General features: G+C 37.8%; 1 protein-coding gene across 8 annotated transcripts in view; it reads left to right on the forward strand.

Moving 5' to 3' along the window:
- Nucleotides 1-24,723, forward strand: part of rilpl1 (Rab interacting lysosomal protein-like 1) — a 55,552-nt gene that overhangs the window by 24,011 nt on the left and 6,818 nt on the right. For 3 of the 8 annotated variants that reach the window (XM_037979437.1, XM_017436759.3, XM_037979438.1), the window contains 5 exons: nt 715-960; nt 5,395-5,571; nt 10,290-10,340; nt 10,420-10,574; nt 12,598-12,696. In XM_037979437.1, coding sequence (XP_037835365.1) covers nt 715-960; nt 5,395-5,571; nt 10,290-10,340; nt 10,420-10,574; nt 12,598-12,696 — 728 coding nt within the window. Of the gene's footprint in view, nt 1-714; nt 961-5,394; nt 5,572-10,289; nt 10,341-10,419; nt 10,575-12,597; nt 12,697-22,247; nt 22,342-24,723 lie in introns of those variants that run through there. The other 5 variants (XM_037979436.1, XM_017436761.3, XM_017436765.3 and 2 more) reach the window with 5 other exon arrangements.

Here is a 24,723-nt window from a genome sequence, read left to right on the forward strand (position 1 = left end):
AGTTAGCATACAGGAAAGAGTGAGGCAACATTTAACTAAATTTACATCTACTTATTTATGTAATTAAGTGTTTAATGGTACTTGTAGTGTGTGTGTTTAATTTAGTTGTAAGTTTTTTAGAGATGTGAAACACGGGTGGTAATAAGCTATTGTTATTTTCTGCTTGAGAGCTAAGTATATAAAGTGAGAATGTTGAATTGAATTTATATTGATTTATTTAAAAATAAGAAAGTAGTAAAAGTTTTACATCAACCTACTCCTTTACATGCAGATAACTTTTTTATGTGGGCCAAAATGAATGACTGAATGAATGAATGAATTCCAAGACGACCGATTAATCGATTATTGAAATTATCGTTAGTTGCAGCCCTATTTCAGTCCTCATAAAATTTCATTCAATTGGATGTTAGTTTCTTCTTCTTACAAGCCTAAGATTTTGTTGTCGCTTATCACAGTCTTTCTAACAGGATGATTGTGTAACCTAGAAGAGCTAGATATTGTTTTTTTTACTGTCTTTCTATTTTAATTATTTACTATGATTCCACTTAATTTAAAAACAGTCTCAAATCCTAACAGTGTCTGCAGGCTTTTTCTTATCCACCTTCTAGTGTCACCAGAACGAGCTTCTTTGAACACGTTGTCAGAAATCATCTTTTAGGATCCTTAAGAACACAATTCAAGTCTTTTACACTCCTATTTTATTTGTTTGTGCAGCTCCAGCAGCAGCAGTCTCGTCTAATGAAAATCAACCACGATCTACGCCATAAAATTTCTGTGGTGGAGGCTCAGGGGAAAGCTCTGATTGGGCAAAAGGTAGAGCTGGAGGCCAGCGCTCAGGCACAAGCACAGGAAGTCAGCACCTTGCGGCAGGATGTGGCACGCTTACGGGAGCAGTTTCAAGGAGAGACACCCTTGCAGACCTCCGAGGAATCCTTGCCTCAGCCCCCATCACCAGCTGAGGTAAGATGCCACACTGTAACTTCATAACCACATCAGTCTTACAGAACTATAAATATTAATATGAAATCTGAGACTGGTCTCACAAAGGTGCTTCAAATATTTACTTTTTATTTGATTAGCTTCACAATAATGAATAGGGGTGTAAGGAGATCTTGTATAAACACGACAAAGAATTAGATTTTATGTTGTGCTTGTAGTAACAGCAATAAATTTATTATTTAATAACAACATAAATAGTACATTTAAATGCATACATAAAAAAATAGTTTTATTCTTCAGGACAACTGTGGGCTCAAATGATGGTAGGACAGTGTTGCCTGAAATGATATTCATTATCAAAACTGAAGAACCAAATATGTTATCGATCCAATCAAAATCAAATAAGCCTTTTTATCTGCTGGTGCTGACATGTTCTATAATGCTCAGATGTCATGTGTTTGTCAGGTTTGTCCTTTCTGCATGACTGGCAGGGAGACACTATAAACGGCTGAGTACGTTTTCCTTTCAAAACTGTCAGTTTATTCTGTCTACATATTCAACAGAACATTCCTTAAAAAAAGAAAAATTGAGTGAATAATGCCCAATCAAATGTGCTGTAGTCGATCTATCGGTCCTTTATTGTTACACTGAATAATAATCTAAGGCCCAAATGGTTTTGTATCACTTTGTTGAACTGTCAACAGCACAAAAAACTATACATCAAGTATACATTTAAAAAATGGTAATAGTTTTAAAAGACCGAGCAAGGTTATAAAGAGGAAAACCTTTCCCTCCAGCTGTCTCTTGGTGAATACTGGGCCACAGTTTGATGTGACACAAAAGGGAAGTTCCACTTCATCATCAGTCCACACAAAGAATGTGGTTACTGCTCTTGTATCTGTCATCCATCTTTTTCTTCTTGTGTTCAAAGTTTGAACTGTCTGCTCTTATTTCCTGTTACTGGTGTATGTTTGTGGCAGTGTTACAGTGCCACATACAGGCCTGGTGTAAATACTGCAGCATTTTTGATTGTTTCTGTGTTTTCCTGTGGAAAACAAGGTGCTGTGTTTACAAGAATATTTTTAAAAACAACTAATAAAAATTCCTTTGGAAAGACAGTATTTCGACATGTACAAGGTCTTCAAAAAAGCAACTGGACAATTTTCCTTGTCTTTTGAAGCCATTTCTCGTTCAGTTTAGTTCACTTATATAGAGCCAATTCACAGAAAAATCATGTCAGTGCTCTGTACACGTATATTATAAAAAAAACAATTAGTTAAAATTCTTTACCTAAGGAAACCAGCAGATTTTGTTGAATCTTCACTTCATCACAGTCTCCTATCCTGAGCAGCTCATTGGTGACAGTGGAAAGGAAAAACTCCCTTTTTAACAGGAAAAAACCTCCAGCAGAACCAGAACCAAGCCCAAGACGAGTGGCCATCTGCTTTGACCAGCTGGGGTTTGAGAGGACAGGAAAGAGACACAGAAATACAGAACGACTGGTTCAAGGTGTCGTTTCTTTGGCAAGTGCCAAGCTTTAAAACTCCAACAAAGACCAGAGCAGTTCTCAGGAGGGAGGGAAGGGAAGGGGGAGTCATTTGCATGTGAGTTCAGCTTGCATAAACAAAGCAACTCACTACCGTTTTAAAGCTTAGGACTCTGCCCTTTTCAGTTTGAGAAAGCTCCTCAGATGAAAATAGTTAAAAAAAAGAAGGTCCAGTTGCATTCATCTTAAAAGAAGCCTCTTAACACAGCAGAATTTAAAGAAAAGTAATCATACACGTCTTGGAACAAGTAGGTAAAAGGTTATCCTCCCAAGATGCATTGTAAAGCCAGTGTAAATGGTCAGATTCCCAAATCCAATAATTTTATATAAGCATACAGATAATAAATCTAATGTAAAATGAAGACAACAAAAATTGTAGGAAAAAGGTGAAAAGTTGGGTCAGGATAAGTATAGAAAGCAGGAAACCTGAAAATGTGAGAGACATTTATTCTGAAGTCTGACTGTTCTTTGTGATCAGTTTTTATTTGAAGTAAGTACTCCTTGTAGACCTGTATTGTTATTATGAAAACAAAACCTCAAAACTGCATTACTTATTAAATCAACAGTGACTAACGGTGCGCCTTCAAAAGTGTAATCTGCAAATCCTAAGACTGCAACAGCTGATTAAGGTGTTCTTACTGTTATGGTGTTTGTGAAGAAATTATTTTATTTTTACTTTAAAAAATGTAAGAGAGCAAAACTAGTTTCGATAAATGTATGCAGCTGGCAGACAGTTGTTTGACGTTTTATCTGGGCTTTAGTCTTTGAACCATTCTGTTGCATATTTAATAATGGACTGAATTCATGAACATCAACTAAATTGTCCTCTTTATAGTTAACAAATTGTGTACATTTTTTAAAAAGTACATAAATCTGTTGCAAAATTAATACATCTTTTATTATTGTATTTGTTGCAAATAATCTAGTGTGAACAAACAGATGCAAACAAGTGTTTTTCACTCAAAAAATGTTGAACTAGAATGCTGAAGAACAGTTGCCACTAGGTGGCCAGAGTGTGGCAGAACTGCCACAGCTGCTGCAGCTATTTTTCTGTAGGCCAATGCTGATTTTTGCCCAAAGGGTTAGTTATAATTACTTTACAATACTGATATTGGTTATTAAACCGTGTAAGAGCTGTAATATTTTGACTATTTTTGCATGAGGTGGTGACAATTCCAGAGTGATGTTCCACCGCTATGAAGGTGCCAAGAAAGTGCTACGACTTTTAATTTTCTGATTTAAAAAGTCACATTAGCCATCAATGCTGTGTAATAATCCAGCTGTTGAATCCCTGTCCTTAGACCTAGTGGTAGCTGCCACTGAAACAGTGGCACCTAGTGGCAGCTTAAATTACTTCTGCCATCGTCCATCAAGTAAATTCAGTCAAAATATTCAGTCAAAAGGACGTACATGGTTAAATAACCACTAACGTCATAATTTCCAAAATAATTATTTACAAACAGGCAATATAACTAGCATGTTTTCCAAAAACGGGCATTGGCATCCTCAAAACAGCGGCAGCAGCTGTGGTATGGCGTGATTTTTGTGCCACCAGGTTGAGCGCGCAGTGACACTGATTTGAGGGCACAGATCGCTCAACTCTGGCGACCTGCTCACCCTGCTCTCTCTGCGCTCGCAACCCTAAGTTGTATATAAATGACCACCAGCCAATCACAGACTGGCCTTTATCATCCAATCAAAGCATGCCTTGTACAGACTACGTTCCACAGACATGTATACGTAGACGCCCCATTGAGCGCCAAATCGTACGTCAACGTCGCTGCCATATTGGATGTGGCGAAGTGGAGCGATCAGAGAAGATTCCTCATTCATGTGGTGCGTGGAATTGTAGTAACCGGTTTACAGACCAAACCAGAGCTGATGCATTACCTTTTACCTTCCATGCCGAGTGCGCGAGCAGAGAGAGCCGAGTGCGAGTAGAAAGACGAGCGCACGGACAGAGAGCCGAGCAGTTTGTCATAGTTGAGCGATCTGTGCCCTCAAATCAGTGTCACTGCGCGCTCAACCTGGCGGCACAAAAATCACGCCATACTGTGGCGGCTCTGCCACACTCTAGCTGCTTAGTTACAGCTGTAGTGGCATCTGTCACGGAAGCTGCACAGAGTCAGTGGTGGCTATATGTGTCTATGTACATATATATACTGTATCTATTATTTTTTTTATTGATTTGTTTGTAATAAACTTATTCAATATTTAATCTGCCACAGAAGCCATGGCAGCTGTCACCGAAGCCGGAAGCTGCTACTACTAAGCTGTGGCAGTTTCCAGCAGCTGTGGCAGCTGACACTGCCATGATTTGAGCTTGCTGTCTCTCCAATTTTATTGTCTTTAACAGATTTAATATCTCAGCCTTGATTTTATGGTCAAATATCAAACCAACTACTATCACAACCATTCTTTATGTGATGTGGTGCGTTCACACGCAGCTTGGAACTCCACACTCTCCAGTTTTTTGAATTCAGAAGTTCCCCGGATAGAAAGTGAACAGGCAACAATCTTTTGTTCTTTTCTTTTCAGAAGCATCATTTCCATTCATCTTTGTGTACAGTTGACTTTAGGGTGTCAAACGTAGCCAAAATTTTATTTAAAGAAAAAAAGGACATTTGAGTTTGGAAAAGTCTGGAATTTTAAGAAGGGAAAGGTGTAGGAACCCTATCAGTGGGAGAAGGACCTTGTTTTTTACTTCTGATCCAAATGAACTTCACTTGAACTGAGTGTAAACTGTGTTTAAAAGCGTTTGAGGTTAAGGATACTATTTGATTTACAGTGCAGTCTTGCACCAACAGGTATTACCATAGTGCATCTTAGCAGAACAGCTCAGCAAACTTTTTATCAGACTGTAAACAAAGGTCAGTAAAGTTACAATAAAGTGTCTTTTACTCCACCAGAGTAGTAAAACTGCCACCATGATGTTGGGTGCTGAGGGCTGGTCAGACAGATTGGACCCCTTCCATCTAATAACGAGCAGGTTTGACCCTGCTCTGCAGCCCCCGGCTGCTTCCTTAAGTCCAAAAAGACACAAGGATGAAGAGGACGAGGATGAAGCAGAGGCAACGTTGCTTTGGGTAATGCAGAAATGCAAGTTAGCAAAACAGAGTGGTTTTTCTAACACCAAGCCCGCGTTCCTCGCAGAAAATCGACTTCATGGGTAGAAACAGAAAAGCTGCTGGTGTGTAACACTGACCCTGAAGAAATGCTGGCATGGCTCTGCATGGCACTTTGACAACTAATAACTGTGTCAGAGGGGAAGTTTTTTCTCCTCAGCCAGCTGACTGAGACTTTCCAGATGATGATATCTCTATATATAGATGAGTATGACAGCTCAGCCTCTAGAAGCACTTAGTTGTCCCTTTAGGCAGCGTGATCATAAAACACTGACAATAAACCAGAAGAAAATACATTTTCTACAAAATGCAGTGTGAATGCTGAGTGATGAAGGACTTTGCTAAAATTGAAAAGCTGAAACTAAGTTGTTTAAGCTAAAAGAAGCAGAGCACTAACTCTGCTAACTAGAAGTTAAAAGTAGCAAAAGGCTCATTAAAAATTAAAAGTAGCAAAGTTTAGCTAAAAGCTGAAAAATACCAAAACGCTAACTAGAAGTTAAAAGTAGCAAAAGGCTGGCAGAAAGCTACATTTCCTGAAAGGCAGTGGTGCCTAAAGGTAGTTGATAAAGAAAATGTTGGTGTCTTTATTGTTGCTGAAAGTGACCAGATTTTTTAAAATGAGTTGACTAATTTTAGTAGCTTTATGTTTTTTGAGCAAACCAGGATAAATGTAAAGAATCATTTGAAAAATATGTTTAAGATGCAACCGTGGCAGTGAAGTCGGACCTAGAAGTTGTTCTTTTTAATTCTGAAACTTTTCACTCCTAGTATATACAAATATTTGGACTGAAATGTGCATGTGCTTATAGTTGGATATATGCACATGTTTGTATATTATGTGTACAAATTTAATAAAACATAATTTTATGAATATAATAAAAATATACACTGTTTGCATATAACCAACATCAAATAGGAAGCTGAATCTGGTGTGTTTATTTGCTCCACTGTTGTCATTTGGTTTAAATTTAAGCCTGAAGATCCCTGAACAAATACATCAAGTTCACTTTTTTCCCAGTCTTTAGAGGAGGTGAAAGCACATTTGAAATCAGTAAATTCAAAAAGTTCTTGTTTTTTATTATTAGCATTTTAAATTATTTCAGTTTAGATATTTATCTGAAAATCTGTTCTGTACCTGTAGGCTTTGTTATTTTATTCCTGTGGGAATAATATACAAAGGTTTTTATCTATTATTACATGAATAAGCATCTAAACATAACACAAAAATTAGGGAAATTTGTGTTTTGTTGATTATTAATATGTTTGAACCATGCTTCTTGGCATCTTATACTATTGGAAAGCCTGTTTTTTTGGTGCCACATTAGTGAGGAAAATGCATTTGTGGATTGAGGAGTAGAGTTGGATATTCAGTCAATTAGATTCTAATATAAATAATATAGTGTTTGTGTACATGGTATAATTACTTCTGGTAAAATTTAAGCTGTTTTTTTCTGCAGTAACTCTGCTAAAAGTCTGAACTCTTTAAATGTTGTTGTGGAATTTTCTTTAACAAAGAGGACAACAAAAAGTTTTGTCTTAGGATGATTTATTTAAGCTATATAGCTGAGAATCACTGTGCTGAGGTGAGTCTGACCCACTACAGATAGCTCCCCCTTCTCATACCATTGTAGGATGAGGAGGGGCCTGGGGGGCCAGAAGGGTCAGATAGCTGACCAAAAGGGGAGGTAATTAAAGAAAAACACATGAGATAACACAGACATCCTGGCACCCTATAGAGATAAGATTAAAGGCATCCTGACTAAACTAAATCATGGTGAAAATGAACGCTCTGTGTTTTTCCACAGTTCATTAAGGGGTCACATGCAGCAAGAATCACGGAAACAGTATTTTTTTCTATTACAATATCCATTCATAAATCTGACAGCACAAAGAATAAGTCCATGAGCATTTAATTTAATTTCATCTAATTGTCTCATTCCACATTTGTTAACATAAAACGGGGATCGGGGTCTTCTGACCTATACTGCATTCAGCCACCAGAGGGAGAGTCAGATCATTTTTGTTGAACTTTTGGAGAGCTTTAATGTGGGTTCAACCTCCCCCAGTTCTGATAAATAAACAGATTCAGACTTATCTCATATCATTTGGACAGCCGTCAATTTTACATTGTGCAGAAAATAATTGTACATAAAACAACTACAATGAGCTGAATGGAGCTAAATCCAGAGAAGATCTCTAAAGGAACATCTAGCCCAGACATCAGAACCTGATGGTTTTGGTTTTTAATCTTCAGTTCTGCTGCTTGTGTTCAACATTCAGTTGTTTTCCAAGGGTATCTTTTGTATTAGTAATAAAAAAACACCTAACCTTTTTTTTTTCCTGATGAAAAGTTTGATTTCAGTTGGGTTTAGACTTTATTTGGAAAATACTGAATGTTTTTTGCTCAAAAGTTAAGTGATTTCAGTGAACTGCATGGGTTTCCGGTGAGTAATTGCTTCTCTTAAAGAAAGAGCCAAACAACAAACCTGATTCTGAGAAAGTTGGGACATTGTGTAAAATGTAAATGAAAACAGAATGCAATCACTTTCATTCACAGTGGAACATTGTAATAATTTTAACTAAGAAATTTTAATTGTAAAAAAATAAGGTCATTTGTAGAGATGCACCAATGCTGGTTTTATGTTTTTTGTCCAGCTCCAACCTGCTGATACTGATTTTTCAAACACTGATTTCTCTCAAAGAGCTGTAATTATCATCCATCCATTTTCATTACCTGCTTCTACTTTCCAGTTTGCGGGGATCTGGTGCCTGTCCCCAGCAGTCACTGTGTGAGAGGCAGGGACACCCTGGACAGGTCGCAAATCTATCACATGGACACATAGAGACCTACAATCATTCACGCATATCTAGGGACAATTTTAAAGTTATCAATTAGCCTAACATTCATGTTTTTGGTCTGTGGGAGAAAACCAGAGTACCTGGAGGAAGTGAAGTGAGATTTATTTTTTGGCCCTTTTCGGTAACAAGGCGATCCAAAGCGCTTTACAACAGAATCAAATACAGCAGGTACATAATCAAACACAGAAAAAACACAATATCAATCGTGTATAATCTAAATGAAATATAGGCTAATCTAAATAAAATCACGAAACCAAACATATCTAAACATGAGCTAAGACAGTCAAATTAGTAGCTAAAATAATATAAATGAAATCATAAACAAATATAGAAATACAGAAGTAAAAACATCAATCGTGTATAATCTAAATGTAATATAGGATAATCTAAATAAAATCACGAAACCAAACATATCTAAACATGAGCTACGTGTGCACAGGGAAACTCCACCCAGAAAGGCCCCAGGCCGGGAAGTGATCCTGCAACCTTCTTGCTGCGAGGCAACAGCTCTAACCACTGTTCCACTGTGCCACCCACTGCAATTATTAGAATACAAAATATCCATCCATCCACTGGACACGTGAACTCCACACAAAGGCCATGAGGCGATGCTGAGACCTGCTTGCTCTAAGGTGGCAAGTCTAACCACAGCCCCGCTGTGCTGCTGATTACATTATATAATAATAATAATAATAATGAAATTTATGATGATAAAGCTGATGGCAATGGCTTCAGAAACATTTGATTTTTACCCTTTAAGTAAGTGGTAGCCATTACAGTTAAAAGTCAGGAACTGAAACTTTTTATGTCAATCAGTCAGAGAAATAAATTCCAATGAAAATGTATATACTGTATGTACAGCCAGCAGGTGTTTACAGTGAAGCAGTTTGAAATTTGAAATGTCTGTAAATGAATAACTTCATGTTTAAATTCCCCAGGATAATGAAGTTAGTACTGTCAGTCTGTCGTTTATCAAAAATATTTTTTCTAACTTATGATTAAATGGAAAAATTAACTTTCTATACACAATAAAATGTATACAGTAAAATACGCATGCCCACACACACACACACAGCACCTGTTTTTTATGCAGTGACTTTAAGGGGCCACTGCATTAAAACCCGGTCTGATTCTGTTATAAATATCACTGTGTGGACTCAGAAGCACTTCGACAAATCCTTGTCTGTAAACACAGTTTGCCATGCCATCCAGAAATGTTTGTTAAAAGCTCTCATGCAAAGAAGAAACCATATGTGAACATCATCCAGAAATGCAGTTGTCCTCTCTGGGCCACATCCATCACAACAGCATGACTTTGTAGTAGGATAGTCCAGATGCTGAACTGACCGGCCTGCAGTCCAGACACGTAAAACCCATCAAAGAAGACCCAGGACTGTTGAACAGCTAGAATCCTACATCCTACAAGAACAGGACAACATTCTCCTCCAAAGCCTCCAGCAGCTGCTCTCCTCAGTTCCTAGATGTTTACAGACTGTTGTTAAAAGAAGAGGAGATGTTTCACAGTGGGGAAACATGACCGTGACCCCTCTTTTTTTCTTTCTTTTTTGTTGTGTTGCTGCAATCAAATTCAAACTTGCCTCCTTTTTCTTAATGGTTCTATTTTTTAGTTGAAACATTTGATATGTTTACTACGTTCCTGTGTGACTAAAGTAGGGGTGTTTGAGATTTGCAAATCATTGTTTTCTGCTTTTATTTAGATTTTATGCAATGGTCCCAATTTTTTGGTATTGCGGTTGTGTACAAAAGTATTGAAACAAAAAGGGCTGATGTCTGACTTGTAGTGCAACATTTGCCACCAGGAGGCGATGTGCGATGAAGATATGCCTGCTGTGTTTCAATATTTCACCAAGGTATCTTCACTCCTTCCAACCTTCTTTTTTTGCTTATTCTGTTCTGTTTTCTTTGTATGATGCATTTCTCCTTCCGTAGGAGGCATTTTGTGAGGAGGAGTCAGGCGGATTGGACCCCAAGGACCCTAATAGGCCTCGGTTCACCCTGCAGGAGCTGAGGGACGTCCTCCACGAGAGAAATGAGCTCAAGTCCAAAGTTTTTTTACTTCAGGAGGAGTTGGCTTACTACAAGAGGTACTGGGTCTTTATTTCTGCATATTTCAGTCTGAAGAAATAGTTGATCATTAACTTGTTATCATAGGATTAAACGTTCTGTGTGCTGCTGACATAAATTTATAAAAACTGCTTTGTTTAATTGTTGATGTCTTCTGCCCTTAAATCTCATGGTTTTCCTGTTTATGTCGTTATTCTGACTTTATTATTCACATTACAGTAGTTTTTAACTTCCACCATGGTAGTAAAAATTCTATTAACACTAAATAATATCAATAAAATCATGAGCTCCCTCCAGTTATTCATCGCCAGCAGTCAATTGTTTTTGTTTGTGTCTTTTACCAAAATATCTTATGAACCACTGGACAGCTTTTAATGAAACTTACAGAAAGTAATCATTGAATGTGCATTTATAATTGATTAACTTTTGGAATCAACCCAATTCAACATGGCTGCCACATCCAACTGACCCCTAAACACAAAATTGTACAACTATTTCTGTGCATTTTTAGGTCAACTGGCTTTGGCAGAATTGAATTAGATTGACTCCAAAAGTTAAAAAGTTATAGATGTACATTAAATGATTACTTTCTGTAAATTTCATTAAAATCCATCCAGTTGTTCATAAAATATTTTGGTAAGATTTATCTACCTCACCATGCGTACCCTCGCACTGTGAGGTAGATAAAGGTAGCGGTTTTGGGAGAGCGGGTGGAAAAAAACGTGTATAAAAAGTGACGTATTTATAATAAACAAGCAGAGCGTAGCCTGGTGGCCCACCAGGCTTATAATACGCTGAGGGAAACCTTGGGTATGTATTTGTACTCTGATTTTTTCAGTAAAATATGCAGACAAAACAGGTTAGGCTAGGTTGAAATTTCTCAAAAGTTGAATGTGTTTAAATACAGAGTTGTCTTTATGGCGCTCCACCACCCTGCTTGATCACTGATATTTATTCTTGCCAGTTGTCTTACTTGTTCTTTCTCTCTTTTTATTGCATTTAGCAGTAGATTCACTCTTACATTTCTACCTAAACATCTTCTGTAGGATTCTATGCTTGTCCATATTTGTTTACCTTCACGGACTACAGTCAGTAGTGTTGTGTGGATCAATCCAAGTATCAGTTCCATTGCCAGCATCGTATTAACACTGCCATGATGGGATCAATACTTTAGTAATGTTTTATTTAGTTTGCCTCTGAACCAAAAAAATGCATGTCAGTCATGTGACTCAAGCCTCCACTTGTTTTTAGGAGATTCAACCACATTACTTCATAACAATATATCCAAAAAACTACTGAAGTAAACTTTCAAACTGCACCATTTGATGTAGATCAGGAGAACATTTTGTGTTTGATTTCATACTTTTCACCGAGGACCTTTTAACAAACTCTTACCAACACAACAAAACTGACCTAAGAAACAATAAACACTGATACTGAAAACAATAAGGGTAACACTTGTTGCTCAGTGGTTAGAGCAGTCATCCTCCAATGGGAGTTGGAAGTTCGATTCCTAGCAAGAGTCACATGTCAAAGTGTCCCTGGGCAAGACACTGAACCCCTCACTGCCTCTGATGTGTCCCATCGATGTATGAATGGAGTTTAAAGCACTGATTAGTGTTCATGGAATGATTAACTCAGATTAGCTCTGTAGAGATTCAGTCCTTATGAATGTGTGTGTGGATGGGTAAATGAGGGCAGATTGTGTTGTAAAGCTGATTGGCTAGAAAGGTGCTATATAAGTACAGTCCATTTACCATTTTTAACTAATAAACAAAACCACTACAGATAGTTTATTAAACCTGAACACAATAATGAAAGATCTTATCAAAAACAATTTGATAACTTTCCCCACGCCAACCTTAACTTTAGCTCTTCGTATGACCTGATTAGTTCCTGTATTTAATAATAAATGGATCAACTATAAAACGGTATATATGAATGTACCTGTGGGTTTAACGTTGTGTGACCGTGACAGTATTGTGCATATCAAGACGTTTCTGTGTTACAGTTGCTGATGATTCTAATTTTCTGTTTTTGTAGTGATGAAACCGAGGATGAGATTGAAACTCCGTCTCCCTCCCCTGAACTGCGGACTCACTCCAGATCTTCAGTTCAGCCAGAATCAGGAATCAAACGCCTGTATGTTTTCCACCTAGCTACTTCAGTATTTCTCCTTTATAACTGTCAAAAAATACTTTCTCTATGACCTTGTATGCCTAAACAATTATTTATTAGATTCTTGCTTTGCCTAAGTGAACTAGTCTGTTTGCGGACTTTACTTTAAATGATTTTATTGTCACAATATAGGAATATAGTGAAAATGTAGATGCCCAATCAGTGGTGTTAAGTAAAATGAAAAAAAAAAGTAAAAGCAGCATACATTCACATTATACTATTCAAAATAGGACATCAGAATCAACATTTTCAACACCCATCAAAGCAGGTGGAAGGTAGGTAACACTGATATATTGATATTTATATCCAGATAAAAAATACATAAATGACAAGGTAATATTGATTTTATTTACAAGGTAGGGGAGGTCCAGCTGACTGTTGCAACAGGAGTTTTAAAGTGCAGGTGTGCCTGGGTACAGTAGGATGTAAGTCATTGTGAAAGGTTATTTAAATGTTGGATGGCTTTTGGAAATAAACTGTTTAACTTGGAAGTGTATGTTTTTAGTGAACTATACTGTTTTCTTAAAGCCAGCACTTTGAAGAGTAACCAAGACGAGAAGTGTCCTTGATGGTGTTCTTGGCTTTTTCTCGGACAGTTTTAATACGTTTCTGCAGAACTCTCCTGTTGGCTCCTGCATATGATGCTGTAAGGCAGTACATTTTAGTGCTCTCTAATGCCCTTAGGATTGCTAACTTCCAGAAGTTGAAATGGAGAAATGACCCATGTGCACTAAGTATAATCAGGGTTTTCCCCCAGAAAAGAGGCTAAGCCTGGTGGTAGGTGGTCGTTTGCCTGCCGATAACAGATAACAGCTTTTATATTCACCCTGTACTTTTGAATGGTTTGTTGTTTTGCTAACAAACTCAGCTTGTGACATTCTTTTGTTTTGTTTTTCATTTAATGTGGTCATTGCACGTGACTTAGACACTTCTAACTGGTTGTAAGTCACTAACTCATGACTTTTGACTAATGAGTGGATTCTTTAGATTAACATGAAACACAGCAGATAACTTGAGAAACAGGGGCTTCTTCACTTCACGGTTTAATAGTCTACCTGTTTTTCTTTTCTCTCTTTTGTCTTTCAACAAGTTTGTACTATCTCTAAAAAAATATGGAACAAGGTGTATTCTTAATTGATTTTATAAGAAACACATCATTTAGATTAAAATACTGAACAAATCCTTATTTTAAGGGACATTTGGCAACCATGAAAAGCAAGGGTAGGACTGTTTAGGCACCTCATGATTTGATAGTTTAGTTACCTCTGCCAAGGAGCTTATTTTCAGTAGAGTCTGTCTGTCCATGTATAAGATTACTCCAAAAGTTGTGAACAGACTTTCAGGACATTTTCAGGTACAAGGAACAAGTAAATAAATGTTGATGGTGATCCAGTCAAAGATCAAGGTCAGAAATGATCTTGTGCTCTAACTATGCAACCATATAATGGAGGAGAATAAAACTGCACAGTTGGACACCTCTTAGGTCAAGGGTGATCACTGTTGATTTCAAGGTGACGGGTCAAAGGTCATCACCACAGTTGATCTAGTACTCTATGCAAGAGTAATGTAGGAATGTCAAACTGCACAGCTGGACATCTCAGAGATCATGCGAGATCAGTGATGATGACTGTTGATGGCAAGATTTATGGGGTCAAAGGTCAAGGTCACAGGTAACCCCTTTGTAAAAACTTGTCTCTGTTCCTACATGTGACCCTTTTGTTATCTCCACCAAGGAAGTTGTGTTTTCAGTTGTGTCCATTGGTTTGTTTGTCTGTCTGTTCGCAAGATCACGTTAAAATTGATAAATAGATTTAGAAGAAATTTTCAGGAAATGGATTAAATTTTGGTGGTAATCCAGATTATGATTGGGATTGCACTATGTTTTTAATCACGTTGTGGCCTTGGTGGGGGTTTGCACTCTCTGAGTGCTTCTAGAGAAAAGCAGGAACTCGTGTAAAGGAACAGGACATTGTCAGTTTACAACTGCATAGACAGGAGTTCATCAGTGTTGACAGATTGTTTTTGTTTCAGTGATTGGTTCACTTCAGAGTTAAACACTAACATTGCTAACATTAGTTAACAGTTTTATTGTTGTTGGTAAATTGATCTAAAGCTGAGAAACTCTAAATGAAAAGAATGATTCTCAAAATGATTTTTTTTGCACTTTACTGATTTACATTGACTGCTCACCTTGTTAGAGCTCCTGTACTGCTGAATTTTAAAACAATTTTACTCATTAGCCCCACACACCACTGAGAGAATTAAAAGTCAGCTGTATAAAGGAAACAGTTATAAAACTGTTAAAGCTTAGAAGACTTTACTTCTACTGGATTTAGCAGTGTTGCTACTTTTTGATTGAAAACTTTCCGATCTTGTTTGTATAATGACCTCACAGGTTTTATAGCAGACTGAGTTGCTTGGCTCCAAGCAGTTATACAAAATGAAAGATGTGACAGAATCGCAACATGCAGATACTACTGGGCAGACTTTACTGGTAGACATGAGCTTCTGAGACGAAAGCAGTTCAGGTTGGTTTAGATGGTTTTAGATTGGTTCTAATATGAGTCTCACATTTAAGATGAGGGTCCAGAACTTTATCCAAGTATTTGAACTCATCTACTTTTAGATTTTTTTTTCTCTGATCAATAAGAACAGTGAATTTATTACCAACTTTCCATGTGATTGTAAAACACATTGAGACAGTTAAAGTGCAGTTCAAAGCTAAGAAGTTATCCTTAGACCATTGTGACACTTCCAACAACTGCCCTTTCAGTATCTCTGCAGTTACATCTACAATAGTATCATTTGCAAACATTTAGCACTAAACATCCTTGCAACTGTTAAGTAAATCATTAATGTACAAGCACAAATGCATTGGTCCTAAAAGTAAGGTTTTTGGAACTGCCATGTTGCAGTTTTGAAAGGTTGATTTAATCCCATTAATTTTTAGATATGAACTGAACCAGTGAAGCACTTTTTGAGAGCAATTTAACTTAACAAGTTTATGCATCTTGTGATTCACGGTATCGCAGGCCTTTTTGAGATCCAAGAATTCCTGGCCAACTATTTTTGGCCAGTTCTGTTGAATCCCCTAAGTGAAATACAAATTGTTTTGGATTGAGAAGATGACTTTTCTCCAAAAAGTTGATAAGTTACTGACTCTGCCACTGACTTTGAAAAAACTTTGGATATAGCAGGTAAGGTAGTGATTCGTTTGTAGTTACTTAATTGGTCAGAAGCACCAGATTTCAGAATTGGACCTATATTTACATATTTACTAAGTGAGCTATTGGGTTTATCGGAGTAGTATGTTGTGTGTTTTTTTTTTAATGAGTTCAGTTTCTTAAATTGCTCTTTTCAATTGGTTTATTATGTGCTGGGAGTGTGTCTTGTTGAGATTTAAAGAACCATCTGTGTCAATTACTGGTGTTTCTACTGAGTCTGTAGGGTTAAAGTTTGCTACCAGTTTTTCCAATGATTTTACAAAATACTCTTACAAAGTAGTCTTTTATTTCATTCTTACAAATACCATTATACTGAGTGTTAATACCTGATCTGTAAAAGATTTTCTGTAGTTGTTTTTTAGACAGTTTTTACCTCCGCCAAGGAGGTTTTGTTTTGAGTTTTTTTTTTAATTTGTTTGTTTGTTGGCAAGATTATGAAATTTTGGTTAAATTTTCAGGAAATGTTGGTGTTATCACTTGAAACAATTGATTAAATTTGGTGGTAGTCTGGATTACGATCTGGATCAGACTTTTTTTAATGACTCTATGGCCTTGGTGGAGGTTTTCACTCATCCAATGCATCTAGTGTCACCGTGTGGGGTGAAGGAGGCAAACACTGAGCGCAGACTCATATTGAAAAAATAAACTAATTTATTAGAAATAAAAGGCAAACCAAAACAAAGGCTGACGTGGCAGTAAAATCTAAACTAAATACCCTAAACATAAGAACACAGGAGGCAGAACGGGAGGCAACACATACCAGCACGAGACACAGGACAGCACATCAGGGAGACAGGAGTATGACAATGAACCAGCAGGGAAATGTGGAAAGTGACTGGGTTTTAAAGGCAGAGGGTGATTAGTGGAAGTGGGCACAGGTGAGATGATTATGGAGCTAGAGGCAGGTGTAGATGGGTGAGAATGGGGAAGAGAGAGAGAGAGAGAGTGTAACTGAGGAGAAGTGAATGGTGGCTGAGGCACAGGGAAGAGACTACTAAATAACACAAACAATAAACTCAAATTGAAACATGAAGACAAAACAAAATACAAACCCCCAGAAACATCTAGTCTTACAATTAAAGTCAGTTTGTGGTCAGACAGTCAAGTCACTAGGTTGAGGTTTTTGTCACTTTCTCAGGTTTGTTTGTGAGTGTGTTTTTTGTGATTTTAGAGTACTTAAGTGTGTATCTTATTTAAATGAGGTCTCACCCTCCTTTTTTCCGATTGGCTGTCTTGGCAGTAACAGCCACATTTATAGACATTCACCATGTATGTTGTAGGGCTGCAACAAGTAGTTGACCAAAAAATTGTTGACAGATTTTTATTGTTGACACGTCGTATACAGAGCTATTAATAAATGACTCCAGTCACAATAAACCACATTTGTGGTTTTTGTAACAGCAATGCATGAACAGAAAATTCTGGGAACAGTATTGTCTCTGTTGTTTCCCAAGACTGCACACAGTTTTCTAACAAGAACAAAATGAGGAAAAGACAGACACAACGAGTCATCCTCCTCCATCTAACTCTGTCCTCTGTGTCCTCTGTCCTCACTCCAACTCCCTCCATGTCCTCTCTAACTGCATCCATATATCTCCTCTTTGTCTTTTTCCTGACAGCTGCATCTCTAACATCCTTCTACCAATGTCTCCACTGTCTCTCCTCTGCACGTCCAAACCATCTCAGTCTGGCCTCTAACTTTATCTCCCAGTCGTTCAACCTGTGCTGTACCTCTGATGACCTCATTCCTAATCCTGTCCATCCTTGTCACTCCCAAAGAGAACCTCAACATCTTCAGCTCTGCCACTTCTAGTTCTGTCTCCTGTCTTTTTGTCAGTCCCACTGTCCCATACAAAAGGAAGGACATCTGGTGTAAAACACTTTCGCCAAATGGTGGTCTACATCCCTGAAATGGGTCTCTTGCAAATTAATTATATGAGCATTGAGATGGCGTAGATAGTGCAAAACTTTACTGCGTTTGAATGGACTTTTTAAATCCTTACAATTCAAACTAGCAAACCCAGTTTCCCCACTCACACCAAGTGGTGACTTCTTCAACTGAGCCACAACTAGACAAAAGTTTCAACATGTGATACAATAAGAAAAAAGAAAAGATTTCAGATACATCATCACATTTTTCCTTCGAACCGAAACATGAAACCTCTACTTCTGACGAGGTAGCATGCTACGTGCTACGTCTCTCCACATTAAAACAAAACCTAAACCAGTCATTATCTGTAATTTGAACATACTATTGAGTGTAGTTGAGGATCAGTGGTTAGAGAAGTCGTCCTCCAGCAAGACAGTCGGAGGTTCAATTCCACCAGTATGCCACATGTTGAAGTGTCCCTGGGCAAGAGACTGAACCTCTCATTCCTCCGATCTGTGCCCCGTTGGTGTATGAATGTGATCTGAAAAATTGATTAGACTCTATCCACCATATTCCTAGCCCCCATGATGCTTTGCATGAATTATGGGTGCAACGAACGCTGAAAACCGGAACCAGCTTTTGATTACATCAGGGGTCTCCAATCCTGGTCCTCAGGGCCACTATCCTGCATGTTTTCCTTGTTTCCCTGCTCCAACACACCTGATTCAGTGGTTAAATCACCTCTTCGTGTTCTGCAGAAGCCTTTTAATCTCCCATTGATTCAAATCAGGTGTGTTGGAGCAGAGAAACAAGTAAAACATGCTGGATAGTGGCCCTTTGAGGACCTGGATTGGAGACCACTGGTTTACATGCTAGCAACACACTAATCATCTTTCATGATGGGTTTTAGGCTATAAAATATGTGAGAACACCAGCTATCACAGCTCCAATGTGGCAATATTGTCTTACCACTACCTACAGCTATTGAGGGATGGGAGGACAACCTGAAGATAACCCACACTATCATATTTAGCTACTTCATTGACTCGGTTGCTTCAGATGGCGAAGCAATGAGCAATCTGAAAAGCTCCGAAGCTTATCAGTATCTACACTAATAAGGTTGGCCACATTTTGCTAAAATAGGTGGAACACAATCTTTTCTACCTTAAAGCAGACATAGAGCCCAGCCAAAGTCTTAAAACTCTGCATCACCAAGCCTGGGTTTTGGTTTCAGTGTCAGGGTGTTCATGTGTTGCAGGACAAAGCAGATCATGCAGCCACGCTGCTGCAATACTGTGGAAGGTACAAGCTGATTGGGCTTGTGGTTCTAATAATCATGTTGATTGCATTATTTGACAATGTAAAAGCATTGTTTAATGTTTGCACTTAATTTTCAATTCAAGTTGAGAATGCAGTCAGACAGGGAAAGACAGGGACATCATGCACTGATGTACAGAGAAAGTGGAATGCAGGCACAAGAAAGAATGTAGAGCTGAAAAGGGTGAAGCATATAAATTTTAGATGTCATAAAGCAAACCAGATTCATGAACGCACATCTGCATCAATATTGGATCCTACGATTGTATCGGCTGTAGTGAGCACACCCAAACTTTTCAAGAATCACAAAGATTTTAAAACTTGTGTCAGTTCCTCTGTGATAGCCACACTATTTCGGCTGCAGACAGTCTTTTATCCCGGTGCTACAGAGTGTGATCTATTTTTGCCTCATGTAGAGCACATCACAACACTGACCTGCAAAAAGTATCTATCCTTTTGTGTCAAATATGTTCAGCTAAGCCCAGCTCAGATGGAGAACTTGAATGATGACACCCGGGCACAGAGTGCATCACAGTTATGGCACGATGCAAGGAAGCTGCGACTGACTGCGAGTACTGCAAACAGAGCACTACTAACCCACAAAGATTTCTCAACGAACACTTTCAGCCCACTCTCACAGGAAATAGAGCCACTAAATATGGAAAAGAAAATGATGAACGCAAATCAGCAGATTAGCAAGTAAACTACGAATTAGCCAGTGACATACTGCTACTTCTGCCATCTACAGGAAGTATGACCCACAATCATTTCCACAATAACCCTCCCAAAGATTTCTTCAGGTTATCTTTTTAGAGATGTAGTAGTGTGCTGTATGAATGTGTAAGTGAGGGCAGATTGGGTTGTAAAGTGCTTTGAGTAGCATGGCTGGCTAGAAAGGTGCTACATAATTACAGTCCATTTACCAATTTGTAGACCCACCTGGGGAGAATGTTTAAAAATTTGTCCCATATGAAAAGATAAAATAATCCATAAAGCAGAAACAATGCCACAATCCAGAAAAAGTTTGATTATGCTACATTCATCAGTCAGGAATGTCATTTTAAGTTAAAAAAAATTTAAAAAGTTAAATATTTAAAAAAGAAGTAAAACGGTGTTTTGAATAAAACACTGATTCATAATCAGCTGAGTATGTGTTGTACCCAGGACTGTAACCAGAGACAAACCCAGCACACAGCTGATGTTAGATGGTTGAAGTGTAGATCTCAGACCAATACAAGGAGCTCCAACATGTCTGGATGTTAGGCTGTTTCTTGATTCAAATTCTTCTGAATTCTTCTTGTAGACAAATGCCAGGTCTTTAAACTTATGGGTGTGGCCATTCGACATGGTGATGTGTAGAGTAGCCGTGTACCAAAGGCCAAATTTAACATTAGCACAGCCATGGAGCTCCTCTGTCACCGGGATAGACCCTCAGTCTGGACACAGTCAGTGTGAAGTCTAAAGAAATGTACATCGTTTTCCCTTTGTGCATCAAGGGTAAGCCTCTCAGCACAGCGTCAAATAATATTCCTGTTTGGAAACCCTGTCAACAAGTTCTTAAGAAATTCAGCTCTAAACTCTGTAGGTCATGGACTTTTTGAGCCTTCCAGCAGACCCACATGTCTTCTTATTTCTTGCTCAAAATGTCCACTGCTGCAATGAGCTTTGGCATATTAGCTTCTATGTTAGTTAGCTGGTTGCTATCATTACCTATGCTCCAAGATTACAAATACTTCCACTTTGCTGACCGACCTATTCTTTTTTTTTTTCAGAAGTTTCAGAGCAGCTGCCACTTTTTTTTAACTGACTCTGATATCATCAACTCAGGTTTGGTGATAATTTCAGCTCATAGGTTGCCTATCATTACCTTGATGCACCCTAGCATTTTTAAATAACATCCAACTTCTCACAGGACTCAGGTGTCAAGGTCTGGAGGTGCAGCCCTCCTCAGATAGTCTTGTTTTTCTTTCAGGCACCCGTTCTGATTGGTTGGTCTTCTCTGAGCTGTTATTCGAGGCGGTGCTGGGCCTAGTAGAAGAGTATGCCTCATATTTGAATTTAATCCAATTTACTGCCATGTGTCCTGTAATAGTCACTTGTTTGAAAATTTTTATAGAACCACCAAAGCACTTGCAAGACAAATTGGGCACTTACGTGTCCTTCACTTATGAAATGTTATAAAAAATCTGCAGGAGCTCTGACAGACAAGTCTTCCCTTCATCACACTCGCTAGTGCCCCCCAAAATAATATTTATAATAAAATAAATGGTCATTTTCAGTAGTCGTGTAAGGTGGTCATTTTTTTTGTTTTGTCTTTTTTTCTCCCCTGGAACAGTTGTTGTCATAAGGTTAAAAGACCTTCAGAAAGTTGATGGCTAAACTGCATTATGACTAAAGGCTGAACTGTATCGTGATTAAGGGCTGAACCATTTCTGGTTTTGCTGCTCATGTATCTAATGATTGGATTTGATTTGATTTGAATCTTTTGGCAGTGTATCGTATCATATCAGCCACTGACCAGAGATGCACAACCCTAATATACAGTATATGCACATATATGTAATGTGTATGAAAATGTATGTGTATTTAAAGATCTTTTATTTCTTATATGTATTTTATTTATTTACTTTTCCTATTTGCTAGAGGTAGGTGCTGGAGTGGGGAGTGCTTCTTGGTAAATATTAATTTAAAATTTTAAAAATTGAAGTGTTTAAAAAAAAAAAGTGATAAAAAGTAGAAATTCTACTTTGTCATCCTTCCACAATCAGGCCTCAGTTTTTCTCTTTTATTCGCTTTTCCTCTCTTTTTTTTTCTCGTTGTGTTTACAGTGCCGCATACAGGCCTTGCATACAGTGTTTGGGTTGTTTTCTGTGTGGACAAGGCCTTAGATTAGAAATAATACTCATTAAAATATCAAATTTCAAGAAGAATAGCACATTATTTACATTCACAAATACAGCATTAAATATAAACAGTGTTCGGTTGTTTTCCTGTTTGAATGAACCGTATGACTCTGAGTTTTGGGTCAGATGACAGTCAAAGATTAATGTGGTCCCTGTCTCCCCCCTCTTCTCTTTATGTATGTTTACACCTGTGTCTGACAGGATCTTCACAGCCATAATGCCGATGGTGGCAGCTGGTTTGATCCCAGATGATCCCACTTTACAGCCAATCAGACGTCTCATGTCGCTTGTATGATTTATTTTTTTTCCCTTATTCTTTTGGCTTCAGTCTGCCACTGTCTCAGCTAACAGTCTTCACCTCTGCATGTGTCGCACTTTGTACTATTCTGATTGGCTGATTGTGGGGCTGTCTTTAACTCATCATCCAATAGGATGATAGTGGATCTTAAAATCAGCCAATCAGAACAGACATGTAGTCTGTTTTATTGTTTTCTTCACTGACAAACCTCTAACAACTCACTAAATGAATAATTCTATGGATAAATTAAACTAAAGCCATTCTGGCTCATAGTTCGTTACTAAATGCATTTAACTGTCTGAACTGAATAATTTATAGTATTCAGATATAATTCTACAAAGTTGAGACACTGTAAAATTTGAACTGTAACAAAATGTCATAACCTGCAAGTTGTTTCAACTTTCTGATTGATTTAAGGAAGTAAAAAGACAATACATCAAATATAAAACTGCAAAATGTGTTTTCTGAAGAATATTACCTCTTTTAAGTTACAGTTCTTATCTTCTGAAATGTGGTTATGTGGAAAGGTTATAAACAAGTAATGTTTTACCAGTTTTATAGATAGCTCTTTGATGGTCTTCAGTTTGGAGAAACAGAGTTTAATTCTGACCAGATTGACAAGATACCTGCTAGTCTAAGTGGGGTTAAAACCAATATAAATTGTTACTGTCTTAAAGCAGCTCAAATCCTAAAATTTCATGGAAACATAAAGTTTTACACTGCCATCAGTGGACACTACACATTTATTCCAGCAGAAACATGATATATTCCTGCTGGGAATGCTACAGCTAAACTGTTGCTAACTAGTTAGGGTTAGGGCACTTGTAAATATCAGCAGAATTCTCAGTAAATATTTGTTTATTGCAAAATTGACGTAAAGTTTGCAAATAGTTTGCACATGAACTACATGAAAGGTTTGGGACTGGAGTTGTTTTAAGATGGCAGCAGTCCACTATAGCCTTGGCCCTGCTCAGACTAGTTGTTGGCTTGTCAGTCCTGTCAGAATTACTCCATATCTCCAAACTGAAGTTGTTCAAGTCCGTTTATATTTATAGTGCCAATTCACAACAAAAGTCATCTCATACAAAAAAAAAGTCAAAATCAAAACTTAAAATTCTGTTTAAAAGAAATTGAGATTTAAATCTCCTCACAGCTAATTCAGTCCAATTATAATACAGTCATAATAAGTGAGTGAAATGCAAATTGGTAAAAAAGTTGTGGATCTAAGGAACCCATACTACAAAGACTAGCTGTTAAAATATGTTCAGTGGTTTGTGCTGTATAAATGTAGTTTGCATGGCATCTTGCATACTAAAAATAGAAACAGTTCTGAAATTTTGCATAAAAGGATGTAAAATTAATCTTCTGGTCTTCACAAAGTCTAACTCTAAGATATAATTTCAAACAAATGGAAACTCAACACGTTTCACTGTTAGTTTTCTGCAAAAACTAAAGCAAAAGTCAGAAGTAGTGAGGGATAAAACAAAGTACAATCTGTTTCACTATCTTGTAGAACTACCTTTAACAGCATCAGCCCAAACTAATCATCTTCTGAATGGAAATTTAGCCCACTCTTCTTCACAATGTTGGGTCAGTTTATTGAGATTTGCAGACATTTGTTTCTGCACAGCTATGTTAGAGGTTGTTAGATATGTCTGATTGCGATTAGAAAGCACCAAATACAGGTCTGAATTGTCTCCCTTTTGTCCGCATACTTTTGGTAGTCTGAACACAGTCCACCCTGAGCCAAGTTGTAGGATCTCCTACTGAACTGATGTGACCCAGGAAAAAATAATAAAACAAGTCCACTCAGCATCTGGCAGATCAGTGATCCTTGTGAATATTCTGAAGATATGGCTTTTTTTGTTTGTTTTTTGATGGTTCTTTCTTTCATTATGTTTAGTATTTGTTCTAATTGTTTTTGGACCGGCTGTGGTCACTGTAAGCTATAACGTACTGTCAAAGACAAGACAACAGTCTGAGCAGCTGTAAAACAGCTGACGGCTGTCAGAGCACTGCGTTGCGGAGGAGTTTTACAGGTTAAAGTCTTCAGTCTTTGCTCTGACACTGAGCTCTGTGAAGTCATTGATCATTTTGCCAGACATGGTGCTGTGCATCTCTACTTTGGTCACATATGTCCAAAGACATTGTTCCAGAAGTTCTGTGGTTTCTTCAGATGAAACGTTACAAACCTGAGCTGTGCTGCCATCTTCTTTCTTTGTTTTTTGTTGTTTTGAAGAGAGAAGAGGTTTACTTCAACTATTTTTTATTGTTCCATCCATCCATCCATCCATTGTCTTCCTCTTATCCGGGGTCGGGTCGCGGGGGCAGCAGCCTAAGCAGGGAGACCCAGACTTCCCTCTCCCCAGCCACTTGGGC

Source organism: Kryptolebias marmoratus, linkage group LG14 (genome assembly GCF_001649575.2).
Source record: "Kryptolebias marmoratus isolate JLee-2015 linkage group LG14, ASM164957v2, whole genome shotgun sequence".
Classification (NCBI taxonomy): domain Eukaryota; kingdom Metazoa; phylum Chordata; class Actinopteri; order Cyprinodontiformes; family Rivulidae; genus Kryptolebias; species Kryptolebias marmoratus.